Below are 14411 nucleotides of genomic sequence, written 5' to 3'. Positions count from 1 at the left end.
TCCCTCCTCCCTGGCTGCTGGAGATGCCCTGGTTTTCCAGGAGGTGGAGCAGAGGAGCGGAGTGGAGCCCCGGCAGCAGGATGGGGAGGGGCTGGGGCCCAGCCTACCCCTGGGTAGGGGGCCAGAGAGGCCAGCTGCGGGTGGGAGGCAGGAAAGCTGTTGGCTGCCAGCTGCCAGCCCCTTATCTCTGTCTGCGGCAGGGGCAGGTCACGACAGCCCAGCCTCTTTATGGCCTCACAGGGAACAAAGGCAAACAAAGACCAAGTGATCCTTCAGGGTCAGGGCGCCTCCCAACAGCAGATGTGCTTCCTTCTGCAGCCCAGGGCCTCAGGGAAGGCCAGACCCTCGGGGCTTCTGCCCCCACGGCCTCCTTCCGTCAGGCCTTTCTACCTTGGCATCCTCACCAGGTGGTCTTGGCTCCAGTTTATAGATGATGACACTGAGCCCAGGGTGGCGGCCCCCGAGCTTCTCTGTCTTCGGTGCTGTGGGTGCCCTTTCATTTCTTTCATTTATTCTCTTCTTTAATTATGACCATTATTCTTCTTTAATAGAAAGAAATGAGCTATATTCTTATTGCTTGGGTAAATGCCATTGCCACCCTCCCCACCCCGGTGATTTCCAGGGGTCGCCACTTTCAGTTCTATTTCTGGTTTGTTCCATGAAGGTGAAAAATCTAATTATGATCAATAATATCATTATTTGAAAATGTATAGACAGACTTACAGAGAAGTAACAAGTGAGTGTAGGGAATATTTTTTAAAAATTCTGAGCCGTTTGAGGGTAAGCTGCAACGAGATGCCCCCCGCCCCTAGACTAGCTTTATCGTGTATTTCTCATAGAGAAGGACATTCTCCTCCTTTTTTTCTTTTCTTTTTTTTTAAAGGATTTTATTTATTTATTCATGAGAGACACACAGAGAGAGGCAGAGGCACAGGCAGAGGGAGAAGCAGGCTCCATGCAGAGGCACAGGCAGAGGGAGAAGCAGGCTCCATGCAGGGAGCCCGACGCGGGACTCGATCCCGGATCTCCGGGGCCACGGCCTGAGCTGAAGGCGGCTCTGAGCCTCTGCGCCCCCGGGGCCGCCCCGACACTGTCCTGCTTGAGCAAGAACACAGCCATGTGACTAAGGTGACCACGCGGATACGTGGCTGCCCTGTGCCTCCCCGGCTCCTCCATCGCGGCCCCGGCGTCCTGGCTTCAGCTCTCATGAATCTGGTCTCTATCCTGGAACGGTTCTCCTGTCCTCTGGACATTCACGCCCGGACATGTTCCGAGACTACAGGCCCGTCTGGTGGCTGCTCGGGATGGGGTCCACCTTTGACAGAAACACGGTGAAAGCCCCGAGGGTTCGTCTTGCCCCCTCTCCCGGGTCCATAAGCTCAATGTGTTGCGTTGGTGATGGGGGTTGCTTTGATCGTGGTCATTAGGGTGGTGTCTTCCTGGCTCCTCTGCCGAAAAGTAAATAATTTTTCCCTCTGTGATTAATGACTATTTTATGGCGAGATGTGCGGGAGCTGTGTAAACATCCTGTTGGTTTTTTTTTTTTTAATTTTTATTTATTTATGATAGTCACAGAGAGAGAGAGAGAGAGAGAGAGAGTGTGAGAGAGGCAGAGACACACACAGACAGAGGGAGAAGCAGGCTCCATGCACCGGGAGCCCGACGTGGGATTCGATCCCAGGTCTCCAGGATTGCGCCCTGGGCCAAAGGCAGGCGCCAAACTGCTGCACCACCCAGGGATCCCAAACATCCTGTTGTTCATCAAACTTTCACCTCATTCATTCAGTTGTTTATATTGGAGGCGACTCGCGGGTTTCCATTTTATTCAGCAGGGCCATTATCTGTTACTCTCCTTATTTACTGTAATACTCACGTTGTCCTAGATTTGGCCGGTTAGGGTCCCCTCCTGCTGGATTCTGGTTGTTTTTAAACAAGCCCCATTGTTCTTAGGGCGGCCTGTTACTTTCTGGCCTCCGAAGATCATTGAGGTGCATGTCCTGCGCTCCCGGTCCCTTGGATTCTTTCCGGAGGCATCTAGAAGCCGAGTATGGGAGCCAGGGGTGCTCATTATGCTCGGCGTCCCTACCCCAGGCCTCTCCCAGTGGGCAGGTAAGGAGAGGCACGCGTGGGGATCTCACAACTGTGTTGATGTGCAATTGAACGAACCCCTTAACTTACAACCCGGTTATGTCCCCACCGTGCCTTAGAAATAACGTAAATCGAAAATGCATCTAATACCCTAACCTATGGAACCTCATGGCTGAGCTGAGCTTCACCAGGCTCGGACAGCTCCTGTCAATCTACGGTTGGGCCCCGTCACGGCGCAGAAAGCCTAGTTCGTGATAAAGTGGTGACTGTTACGCGACTTACTGGACGCTGTACGGAAGACGGTGCAAACCGAGCAGCTGCGCGGGTACCGGGGGCCAGGCCTCGGGATCGCATCGCGAGGGAGGACACTCCTGCGTCTCGCCAGCCCCAGGGACGATCAAATCCAGAACTGCTATTGGTACCGAATGTGTTCGGCGTTCACACGCGTGGAGTCGAAGTTCGTGTCAGGCAGACGCCGCAGGTGAGGCCCATGTGTCTACGGAAAGCCTGCGCCCACGCAACACCTTCGCTGTGACGGGGACCCCGGGCTCGTTCTGCTGTTTTCCCCTCTGGGTTTGTAAGAACCTTCTCCACGGGCGAGGGGCCTGGCGGCGTCACGGTCCGCACATGAGCCGTGGGGCGGGCAGCCCCCTCCCCTCTCGGCCGCCCCAGCCCGTCCATGTCCCTGCACTGGGCTCCGACAGGGCTTCCCGCCCCCACCTGGGCCCTCTCTCTGCCCTGCTGTGACACCCTGTGCCCCCCCCGCCGGGTGCTGTCCTCGAGTGCTTGGCTCTGGGCCCCTGGACCCCTCTCCTGCTGGGTGCGGCCCCCACGTGGTCCCGCACAGCTCCTCTCCTCCCCAGCTCCCTGTCCTCGGCCTCCAGCATCTGCAACCCTGGCCTCCCCCTCACGGGACAACCCCTGCTCAGCTCTACTGATGGCTCCAGGACTGCATTGTCCCCTGAACCGCGGAGGCCCTGGGAAAAAACTTTGGGTACAGATGTGGATATTCAGGAGGGGAGGGGGTGGAAGCTGAGCCGCAGAAGTGCTCCAAAGAGTTTTATTTTGAGCAGCACCCAGGAGATCTTTCCAACCCACATCTCTGGGGAAGTTTATTGTTCAGAATCCCTTTCCCGGGCACCGTTCTGCGGACAGTCACCCAGAGCCATGCTCGGCCGTTGTGCTGGGCTCCTCTGCACCTGGGGAGGCTGCGTGATCCCCTGCTGCCCGCGCTCCCTCTCCCAGGGCCCTGGTTGATGGCAGGAGCCCCAGGAGCCCAGAAGTGGAAGGAGAGAAGTCGGGACGCTTCTGTCCCACCTCCCTTGTCTCCATGCTCGGCCCTGGAGGTCGTGCAGGCCTCAACCGTAGCGGCTCACTGGGGGCCCGTCCTGCACAGGCCCCGGCTCTGCTGACAGGATTCCCCCCTTGCTCCGCTACCAGTAGGGTGGTGGCTGCTTCCCCCATCTCTGGGGGCCTCATCCCATTACCCCTGCCCACACCCCTGGGTTGCTCTTCAGCTAATGTCTCTTCATTGGACTCTCTGGGGTAGGATTCTGCTTCCCTGCCCCATCTGTGACCCATGTGCTACCTTTCGTTTTCTTGCTCCTCCCTTCCTGGAAATTCTATTAATTGGATAAGGGATCATTTGCACTAATCATCTATGTCTCCTGTTTTTGCTCTTAGGTTTTCCATCTTTTTGTGTTTTCGCTCCACATTATGAGACATTTCCCTCCTTTGCCCGCCCCCGCCGCCATCCCTTCCAATAAAATGCTTTTCAACTTCAGCAATCATATATTTAATGCTCAAGGCTTCTTTCCTGCTTTTGAGGTCTCTTGTTTCCTAGCAATCTGCTCTTGTTTTACGAATCCAGCAGCTTCGTTAATCTCTCTCACGCACATGTATGATCTCTTAAAGTTCTGCTCTCTTCCCCGAGCTACTTCAGCTTTATGTGGGGTCGGTCATCTGTCACCTGTCTCCTTGGTGCTGCTGATTTCTTAAGCATGTGGGACTCTCTGGTTCTCTGTTCCTAAGAATGAGAGACCAAGCTGATTTTCCTGGAAAGCTAACATGGCTTTCTTGTGCTCTGCATCTTCCAGGAGCAAAGCAGGCCAGCTGCCCGGGAGCTCTCTGTGGGGGGAACACACTCACAGCTTCCCTTTAGAATGAGCATGAGGGGGAGTGGGACATCTTCTGGGGGCTGGTTGTAAGGGCTCCGTCTGTAAGAATGCGTCCCAAGTGGACGACGAGCTCAGGGAGTCCAGGCGACAGGAGCAACATTTGCACAAACCTGGCGATGTGGATCACAGGGAGAGTCCCTAGCAGCGTAGAGCCTGAGTGGAGAAGGCGTCTGGGGAGACCCCTGGAAGGGTTTAAGGAGAAATAGACTGACTGAGCCTGGGCATGGCCTGTGAGGACTGTAGGACTACCTCAGGTGGGAGCGTGGGTCTGGGGAGCTTTCGGACTAGAGCTGCTGGCGACGGCCCGTGAGCCTGCGGCGCGGGGTGGCACCTGGGAAGGACAACAGCAGCCACGGGGCCAGGCCCGTTTCTCCACTGGGGGCCTCTGGCATCTCGGCTCTTGCTGCTCACAGCAGCCCTCAGGCGCCGCCTTACGTTCTTAGCTCCATTCCGCGAGAACGTGCAGCCGGGGAGTTGGCGCCTGCACCCGGCTCTCAACCACCAGCCCCCCTGGCTCTCGAGGTGGTGACAGCACCAGTGACACGGGCTTGGTTTCAAAGGGCAGCCCCCTGGCCGCAAGAGGCCTGCTGGGGCGCATCAGTCCTTCCTGACACAGCCTTCCTGGCAGCCCTGGGGGAGCCTGAGCGACCAGGAGCCCAGGTGTCTGAGGGATTAGGGTCTGCATTTAGCTCCAAAGTGATTCACATGCAACAGGCTGAGGGGCGGGGGATGGGGGGGTGGGGGGGGGGTGGGGGGTGTTGTCCATCGCGAGGCTGTTTGTCGCAGAGGCTCCAGGTCTAGGAGGCCAGACAAAAGGCCTCCCCTCTCATGGTGCAGGGCCTCCCCGACCTGGCTCGTGGCCCCAGACTGGGGGGGGGGGGGGGGGGGGGAGCACGGTGCCCAGTTTCTAGCTCGGCCTCCGCTTTCTTGGGGCCGCTCCGGCCGCTCCTGCGCTGCTGCCGCCAGAGGGTGCTGTCTGCCTCCCTGGCGGAGGCCAGGCCGGGGAGGGCGCCTGCGGGGCTCCGGGTCCGCAGGGAGGCGCTCCCTCCGGGGCTCAGGGCTGGGGGCTGGGGGGGGGGGGGCGGGGCGCTGCGGTGCTGCAGCAGCTCCGACTTTGCCCGAAGATCGCAGCCTGGCCCTCTGCAACGTGGGCCCCGGGCGAGTCGCTCCACTTCTCTGGGTCTCAGTTTTTTCTCACTGAGAAATGGGATGAGGGCACTTGGCCAGGGCGCGAGGGTGGAGGGAGAGCAGGTGCTTCTCCCACTGCCTGACAGCAGGGCTGGGCTGCCTGAACCATCCGGCTGTTGTGGCTCCGCGCGGGTCTCCAGCCCCTGGGCTTAGGGCCCAGACTCCTGAGGCCTGGGCAGGGTCTCGGCCGAGGGCTGCGGCGACCTCCCGGAAGGACCCAGCAGCCAGGCCCCAAGGCAGCACAGCTGCCCCACGAGGAGGTGGCGAGCAGACAACAGGTGTTGGTAGAGCCCCCGGCGGCGGCGGAGCGGCTTCCAGACAGAAGACATTGTCCACTCTAGGCTCCAGGAAGCCACAGTTCTGATCAAGGTTAACTGCGTGGCCTTCCTCCCTGGTCAGATGCTGCCTCTGTACGTGGACCCCTGGACCGGTGCTTGGGCCTTGGGGGCAGAGGAGCACCTGGGGCCCTGGGGGTGGGGAATGGGTACACAAGGGGTTCGGGTTCGGGTGCCACCTGCCTCTGCCGGGGAGCCTGGGAGGCTGCAGATGTGCTCCACAGCAGAGGGTCCCCAGGGCCCTGGGAGCAGAGGCTCGGGCCTGCAGGCCACCCAGGGCTGCTCGGCTGCCACCTCGGGGCAGTGGCTCAATCTTGGAGTCTCTCGGCTTCTTCAGTGAAGCAGGAGTAAAAATGCCTTCCCCTGGGAGCTGCTGTGATGATGCGATAAGGCGAGAGGGTAGAGCCGCAGATGCCATAAACCGCAGCTGCCCCTGCAGCTCCAGGCCCCTTCCCCAGCGAGTGGCAGCCCCGGGGTCACAGGGGCGCGGGGGGCACCTGGAGCTCACCTGTCCCCGCAGCATCTCACTCCTCGGGGCTCACTTTCTTCCCCCGTTTGCCTTCCCTCCCGGGACCGGGACCCGAGGCGCCGCGAGGCCCACAGCGCATCCCGCCACGAGCTCAGGAGCCGCCCATTTCACGGAGGGGGACGCCGAGGCCCAGGCGGGGAGCAGCGCAGTCCCGGGGGCGCCCTGCGGGGTCCCGGGGGCGGGGCGGGGAGCCCGCGAGCGGGGCCGGAGCTCGGGGTGGGGGCCGGGCGTCCCGGGGCGGCGCGGGCGGGGACGGAGGCGGAGGCGGGGCGGGCGGAGGCGGCGGGGCTGCGCGCAGAGGGCGCCGGCGGCGGAGCGGGTAGGCGGGCCCCTGGGTGCCGGGCGGGGGCCGGGGTGGCGGGGGCGCGGGGAGTGGGAGGGGAGGGGGAGGGGAGGGGAGGGACGAGGTGGTCGGAGCGCGGGGCCTGGGGAGGGGCGGGGCGGGGCGGGTATGGGGGCGCGGAGCCTCCTGGCCCGCCGGGGTCGCGGAGCCCTGGGACCTGGGGAGGGGAGGGGCGGGGCAGCGGGCCGGGGTGGTCGGAGCGCGGGCCTGGGGCGGGGCGGGGCGGGTAAGGGGGCGCGGAGCCTCGTGGCCCGGCCGGTTGCAGAGCCCTGGGACCTGGGGAGACCGGGGCGGGAGGGGAGGGGTGGTGGGAGGGGGCGCCCCAGCCCCGACGGCCCTTCCCAGCAGCTCCCCTGGCCGGTTGCTCTGATGTGTCGTGGTCCTTGGTCTCCCTGGGACGGTGGGGGCCAGGCCGCGGGGAGGCACCAGGGCTCAGGGGCACCGCGGGTCCCCACAGCTATCAGCACCTGCAGAGTCAGGGTCGCACCAGGAGGCCTCACGGGGCATCTCGGGGCAGGTGGGGAGCCGGTCTCGGTGTGAGGGGGGCAGGGGGTGGTCTCTGTGGTCTCTGTGGTCTCTGTGGCCTCTGGCCCCAGCTCAGGGATGTGACCTCCCCGGGCCAGGAGGGACCTGCCTGCACGGGCATCTCTAGCTCCATGGCAGTGGCAGTCGGCCCTCCTCCTGGGGGCCCTCGCTCTGCTGCTGCCCGGGAGCCTAGGGAGCCTCCGAGGTTCCAGGTGGCGCCAGTCAGGAGACGACTGTACGAGTGTCACTGTGTTAGGGACCTGGAGCCCAGGCCTGCCTGGGGAGGCCGAGGGCCTGCGGAGGAGGCTCCGGGAGCTGCCTGGAGGTGGGGTTCTGAGCCGGCAAACTGGGACCACAGGGCAGAGCACTCCACCTGGCCGAGACAGGGTCCCCAGGGGACCTGAGCCACCTGCCAGTGCCCCTGGGCACCCCCTGGACCCCTGGGCTCCGTCAGGCTTTGGCAGGGACCTTGGGAACTCATCTCCCACCTGCCCCTGCCCCAGTCCCCACACATCAGTCAGCTTGTGTCCTGCCTCCGCTTCCCCTCTCAACACCAGTGTGGCAGGGCCCAGGGCGGGACCTCAGAGTCAGGGTGTGGGGCTCCCACTAGCTGTGGGACCTCAAGGTCCTCGCTCTAACTGGGTGTCGCCCTCCCGGAGGGTGTGCTTGGATCAGTGCTCACTGGGGCATCAGGCACCCAGAGTGCAGTGAAGGCTGCTGTCCCTTCTGTTCCCGGGGGTGAGGCGACCCTCCATCCTCCAAGACTCGGCTCCTGCATGCCCTCCCTGGCCTGCGCGTCCAGTCCCCTCCCTGCGCCTCTGGCTGCACCGTCCCCACATGCATCTCCTGGGACATCCAGGGACCAGACTCCAGAGTCTCGTCTGCCCGTCTTCAGGCTGGCAGCCACTGCCCTCTCCTTAGCGCCCCTGGACCCCCCAGCGTCCTGAGGCCTCACCTACAGATGGGGCAGTGAGTGAGGGCAGCGTGGGGCCTGGCACGGTGCCTCACAGGCTGGCTGCGGGCCTGTGGATGGCATGGTCTTCGGCGCAGAGATGCAAGCGGTGGGAGCGTGGGCTTGGCAGCCCTGGGGGAGGGGGTACTGTGCCAGGGTCAGGCGGAGGGCGCCGCAGCGGGGCTGGTGCCCATGTGGGGCTGGGCACGGGCCAGAGGATTGGAGTAGGTGCCTGATGCCCGCTCTGTGCCCTCCCGTACGACCGCCTGAGGAGGCTCTGGGTGAGAGCCGGAGCCGGGCACTCCTCCCGGGGAAGTGCGCGGGATCCTGCAGCTGGGGTGGGTGGGCTGCGGCAGGACAGAAGGGAGCTGATGTCCCACGAGCCCCTCCGCCGTGCCAGGCTGGTCTTGTTGCTGCGTGGGTAGCTCGGCTCCCCGGGGGGTGGCACGGAGAGCTCCTGAACCGGTCCCGGTCTGTTCAGTTGTGGGATCCGTCCAAGGGACTAAGATGGAGACTGAACCTGAAAGGGTGGAGGGGAGGGAGAGCTCCAGGGCCTGCGCTCAGACCCTCTCTGCCCACTTCCTCCCCTGACCCAGGAGGGAACCAGGCCATCCTGTGGGATAAGAATCGCTCCCCGGCCCCTCCCACAGCCAAGGGGACGGAGGCTTAGTGACTTTCCTGAAGTCAGAATTTGAACCCAGGACGAGCTCACGGCCTGCAGCCTCCCCGGGATCGGAGAGGTCTCTCTACTGTTGCCCCAGATGCCAAGGGCGGCTCTCCCTGTGCAACAAAAGATACTGTTCTGAGCCCGGGGACATGGGCCTGCACCTGCTCTTGAGGGAAAGAGCCCAGCAGCAGGTGGCCCACTCCTCCCCCCCATGTGCTCCCACTCCGACCATTCCCTCTTCCCTTCCCTTCCATCCCCTTCCCTTCCCAGGAGAGCTGGCACGAGCGTGGGGAGGTGCAGAAGAAGAGGGACAGAGAATCTCAAGCAGACTCACTGCTGAGCAGCAGCGGGACATGGGGCTCGATCCCAGGACCCCGGGGTCACACCCTGAGCTGGGGGCAGAGGCTCCGCCACGGAGCCCCCAGGCGCCCTCACTCTGACTGTTCGTGACCCTGACCCCGTAAGTCCCCACGGTGGAGTCGGGCTGGATGGTGACGGCCCCCCCAGGCGCTGGTGGCATCTAAGTCTTACCTGTTCCCGCCCTGGTTCTGCTCGGGTGCCGCCCCGGGGTCCTGTGTCCTCCCAGCAGGTCCTGTACCAGAAATGCAGCTTTCCTGCGGACCCGGGGCTCTTGGATTTGGGTCCGTGCCACCTGGCCCCTGGGGTGCACTCCTGGAAGTCCTTGGCCCTTGTGCACACTGGGCCTTTCCGGGCTGGGGGCTTGTGGGGCTCCCCCCGGGGGCCCCCAGCCTGTGCAGGCGCGTGCAGGGGCCCGCTGGCCACTGGGCTCCGTCCTGGTCCCCACCGTGGCTTTCCCGCCTGGTGTCCCCCAGCCCCGGTGCTTTGAAATCGGCCCTTGATCATGAGGGACGCGTATGGGGTCACAGATGGGCTTGACAGGCAGGCACAGGCAGGGGAGGGACGGCGTGCCCGCAACCCGGTCTTTGCACACCTGACGGCCTTCCCTTTGCCGTGTGCCCCTGAGAAACAGGGCTGGCAGCCGGGTTGGGCCTGGGACCAGGGGGTGTCGAGCTCTGAGGTTGGGTTTTACCCCAAAGGGCCAGCGGTGCAGAAAGACTCGAGCCCGCGGTGGCACCTGCTGCCGTCTTGGTGTAGATCAGATGTGACCAGAGAATTGCTGCCCGGTACTCGGCACACAAAACTCTAGTTTCCTTGTCATTAAACAGCCCGGAAGCCTGAGGTCAGAGGGCACTCGTATGACAGATCGTGGCGTCAGACCCGGGTTTGCCACCGAGCCCTGTTCCCCATTAGCTGTGTGACTGTGGGCAAGTGGCTTGACGCGTCTGAGCCTTGGGGTCTCCAGGTCCCAGCAGCCGGGGGACGGTGGCGGCCATGAGCCTCTCTACCTGGCCCCCGCTTCTCTCTGGATTCTGGTAGGAGGCACGATCCCTAAATACCATTTGTTTGCTTTGTAGGCATCGTCACTGACCCTTCTGGAATCTTCTCGCGTGCACCATGAACATCTCTCACTTCCTGGCCTTGCTGCTCCCAGGATCCCCGCAGGGTCAGAACAGGAGCAAATTGAAGGGCGTTCCCTACAACTTCTCTGACCACTGCCAGGATTCTGTGGACCTGATGGTCTTCATTGTCACCTCGTACAGCATCGAGACTGTCGTAGGCATCCTGGGAAACCTCTGCCTGATATGTGTGACCATCAGGCAGAAGGAGAAAGCCAACGTGACCAGCCTGCTCATCGCCAACCTGGCTTTCTCCGACTTCCTCATGTGCCTCATCTGCCAGCCGCTCACGGCCGTATACACCATCATGGACTACTGGGTGTTCGGAGAGGCCCTTTGCAAGGTGTTGGCGTTCATCCAGTGTATGTCGGTGACGGTCTCCATCCTCTCACTTGTGCTCGTGGCCCTGGAGAGGCATCAGCTCATCATCAACCCAACGGGCTGGAAGCCCAGCATCTCCCAGGCCTACCTGGGGATTGTGGTCATCTGGCTCACCGCCTGCTTGCTCTCCCTGCCCTTCCTGGTCAACAGCGTCCTTGAGAATGTCTTTCACAGGAACCACTCCAAGGCCGTGGAGTTTCTGGCGGACAAGCTGGTCTGTACGGAGTCGTGGCCGCGGCACCACTATCGTATCGTCTACACCACCTTGCTGCTGCTCTTCCAGTACTGCATGCCGTTGGCCTTCATCCTGGTCTGCTACGCGCGTGTCTATCGGCACCTGCGGAAGCGGAAGCGGGTATTCCGCAAGGGCACCTACAACTCGCGGGCTTGGCAGATGAAGCGGATCAACGGGATCCTTGTGGCCATGGTGGTTGCCTTCGCCGTGCTCTGGCTGCCCCTGCACGTGTTCAACAGCCTGGAGGACTGGTACCACGAGGCCATCCCCATCTGCTACGGCAACCTCATCTTCCTGGTGTGTCATCTGCTTGCCATGGCCTCGACCTGTGTCAACCCTTTCATCTATGGCTTTCTTAACACCAACTTCAAGAAGGAGGTCAAGGCCCTGGTGCTGACGTGTCAGCAGAGCACCCCCGTGGATGAGTCTGAGCACATGCCCCTGTCCACGGTGCACACGGAGGTCTCCAAAGGGTCTCTGAGGTTCAGTGGCAGGTCTAACCCCATTTAGCCAATGGGGCCGGGGCCTCTCCCTGCCATGTCTGTCGCCGAGCCTCTGCACCCAGCTACATGGGCCGGTCGCATCCTTACCGGCACCGCTTCTGGCATTCAGGCGGCACTCCGTTATTCCTGGCTTTCTGGAGCCCGGAGGGGCCAGCAACGGTTTTGCAACCATTTGCGTTGTGAAGCTTGCCATTCAGACGGTCCAGCCGTCTGTTCCTGGGAGAATTCCGAGTCGCATTCTGCAGGTCGCAGTAGGCCTTACAGCCTGCGTAGGTGCCAGGCCAGAGATGCTCTGCGCGTAGTGGCAGACTTCATTCTAACTCACAAACAGACGCTCAGCCTGGGGCCCAAGGGTTTCGCCTCTGCCAGCAGGACTGTGAGGTCCCTGTGGGGCGAGGGAAGGAGCCCATGGGGTCACAGCTCTGGACCTCGGGCAACCCCTCTCCTCCGGGAGAGGTGATGCTGGTGGGCAGGCTTCGTAGGCCGTGAGGACGTCTCTGACGACAAGATAGAGGCATTACTGTTCCGTGATGGGCACATCCTGAGGCAGAGCATGGACCCCGGTCACCTTGGGTCCTCACGCTCCTCTACAGGGGAAAGTCGGCCCCGGGCAGCAGGATTCCAGGATTCACACTCCCTCCACCTTTCTCTTTCACGGCCTCTGCCACTGTATGTGGAAACGGGCCTACATGTATCTCCCCTTGATAAGGCACCCTGGGGGGCATCTGCACTGTCACAGAGCTTGTGCTCCATCCCGAGGACAGGCCCTGCTGCAGGGACAGGGCCCCTGCCGGTGAACGTGGCACATGCGCCCCTGCCGAGTGCTCAGCTGAGCACAGGTGCGTGGCGGCCCGGTCCAGCACGGGCAGGGCTCTCTGACCTGCCCTTCCTGGCCAACAGGACTTCTCTCGACAAGGCCGCAAGCCCAGGACTCTGTGACCCTCACGGCGTTGACCACTGCCAGGCCGACAGCGCTCAAGGCTGGGACCCCGGCCTCCTTCATTGCACGCTCTGACCGCTAAGCTGACTTGCTCTGGGCAATGTGCATGGTCATCCCAAAGCCTCACCAAGCCTTCCATAGGGGTAGGGGCCGGGGGTTCCTTATTGTGGCTTAATGGGATGCTGGCCGAAAGGAGTAGGGGTCCCCCTTCCTCCAGCCCACTGGGGGCAATGGAGGAAGGGCTACACTGACCATGACTGTCTCCCCCACGGAGGTCATGCCCCAGTCCTCGCTGCTGGGCCAGATCCGAGGACTTGTTGTCATGCAGACCTGTCAGGCAGGCCAGGATCGCATCTGGGCCACTTGTGGCGGGACCCCGGGCTGGCTCTTGCCCTGCAGACCCACCCACGCTCTGGCACAGCGGCCGTGGCTAGACCCACCGTGGCCTGGGGGCCTGGAGGAGTCTCACTCGGAGGCTGACCAAGACCTCGTGCAGCCGACACCCAAGACCAGTGCTCTTGGAGCCACTAGCTCCCTTCCTGGAGCTGTTTGTTTCACCCCAGCCTTTGCTCACATCTCTCATTACGTTCCTCTGTTGACCTTTACCCTGGCTTTTGGGATAGATTTTGAGCCAGCCTATTGGGCACAGCTTGTGGTTGTCCTCTGGTGCCATCGGCTGCTGGCTGCTCCCCGTAAGCCCCTGCCAGCCAAGCCCAGGCCCTGGGCTCATCCCGGCAAGATGTCGTTCTCCGGGCCTCCCAAAGAATTTGGAGGCTTCAGGCCCCTGCAGAGCCTGTGCCATTGTCTGGAGTCGTTGCCTCATTGCCTATTGCAGTGGGGGTGCTTGGGGATAAGGATGCTTTAGGGTGCCTATGTGCTTGAGGACAGGGGAACCAGGCTGGGCATCTGGCATTAGGACTTGGGGTTGTTGGTGAAAACTTTGTTGAGCATCTTCTGTGTTCCCCTCGCCTTGCTCAGGTTGGCACAACCTGCCCGGATGGCTCTTTGCGCTCCCAGGTCCTCATGGCCCTTGGAGTTGTCTGGTTCCCCGGCCCCCTAGGACTTTGTTGCTCAAACTATGCTCAGCAGGCAAGCAGCCTCAGTATCACCTGGCGCTTGTGGCCATGCAGGATCTCAGTTCCCACGTGAGGCCTGTGCGGCCAGAATCCTCAGGTGATTAACATCTCCAAGTCAACGGTGCACACGTTTGAGGGTGAGAAGCTCTGCTCCATCCACGGTGGGATCTCGACGAGTGCCCTGGGAACCCTAGCTCTGGAGATGGGCTTACGGTGGTGCTGCCGAAGAGGTGGCTCGTTGGCCGCGCTTGTTTGTCTCTTCTCCATCTGCACGCGGACGTAATTCTTGTGACGCCTTCTCATTCCTTCAATAAATATTTGCTGAATGACCAGGCTGTGCAGTTACGTCCTTAGTGAATGTGCCCCTCAGATTTCACTGAAAACTGTCACCAGCGGTCTTCCACGATGCTGTGTGTCATTTTTGAGAGCAGATTAAGGATTTAGCAAATGTGCCAGCAAAGCTGCTACCTCCCTCGGGGCAATAGGGCTCCTGGCTCCCAGCTGACGGGCGCGTCCCTGTCCCTGGTCCAGTGATGGGAACAGCCCATCTTCCCCGGAGCCCTGGGGCTCGGGCTGGAGCCACCCACCCACAGAGACCCCCTGGAGACCCTTGGAGCAAAGCATTATGGAACCTGGAGGTGGGAGCATAAATCCTGCCTTACTCCTGCCCTGCCTTTTTCCAGGAATGACATTGGCTCGTTTTTCCCCCATTATAAAGTTAATCACGTTCATTCTTAAACATACCCCAAAACATGCAATAACAAAATAGAAAAAGGGAAATCGTGTCCTGCTACCCAGTGACACTCATTGTTTACATTTTGTGAGTTATTTCTTTAGTTTTTGTATATAGTGTTAGTTTAATTGGAAAAACACGGTTGAACTCCTACTGTAAGTGTGTGCATATTTATGCACGATATTGAGATATATTTTAATATTTTCTTTTGCTTGACCTTGTAAGAATTTTCATTCATTCAACAGATATGTCACATGGCAG

General features: G+C 61.3%; 1 protein-coding gene across 1 annotated transcript; it reads left to right on the top strand.

The window, feature by feature from the left end:
• The first annotated feature begins 6598 nt into the window (after positions 1 to 6598).
• NPY4R2 (neuropeptide Y receptor Y4-2) lies at positions 6599 to 13771 on the top strand. The gene is made up of 2 exons (XM_041749643.1): positions 6599 to 6636; positions 10241 to 13771. Exon 2 carries the CDS (start codon positions 10281 to 10283, stop codon positions 11406 to 11408), a length of 1128 nt encoding a protein of 375 aa, XP_041605577.1. The 5' UTR covers positions 6599 to 6636; positions 10241 to 10280; the 3' UTR covers positions 11409 to 13771.
• Positions 13772 to 14411: the final 640 nt, after the last annotated feature.

This window comes from Vulpes lagopus, chromosome 3 (genome assembly GCF_018345385.1).
Source record: "Vulpes lagopus strain Blue_001 chromosome 3, ASM1834538v1, whole genome shotgun sequence".
NCBI lineage: Eukaryota > Metazoa > Chordata > Mammalia > Carnivora > Canidae > Vulpes > Vulpes lagopus.
This window is presented reverse-complemented; position numbering and strand designations above follow the sequence as displayed.

Bases quoted from the DNA above. Each gene is read 5' to 3' on its own strand.
- NPY4R2 (XM_041749643.1), top strand. From the start codon at position 10,281: ATGAACATCTCTCACTTCCTGGCCTTGCTGCTCCCAGGATCCCCGCAG.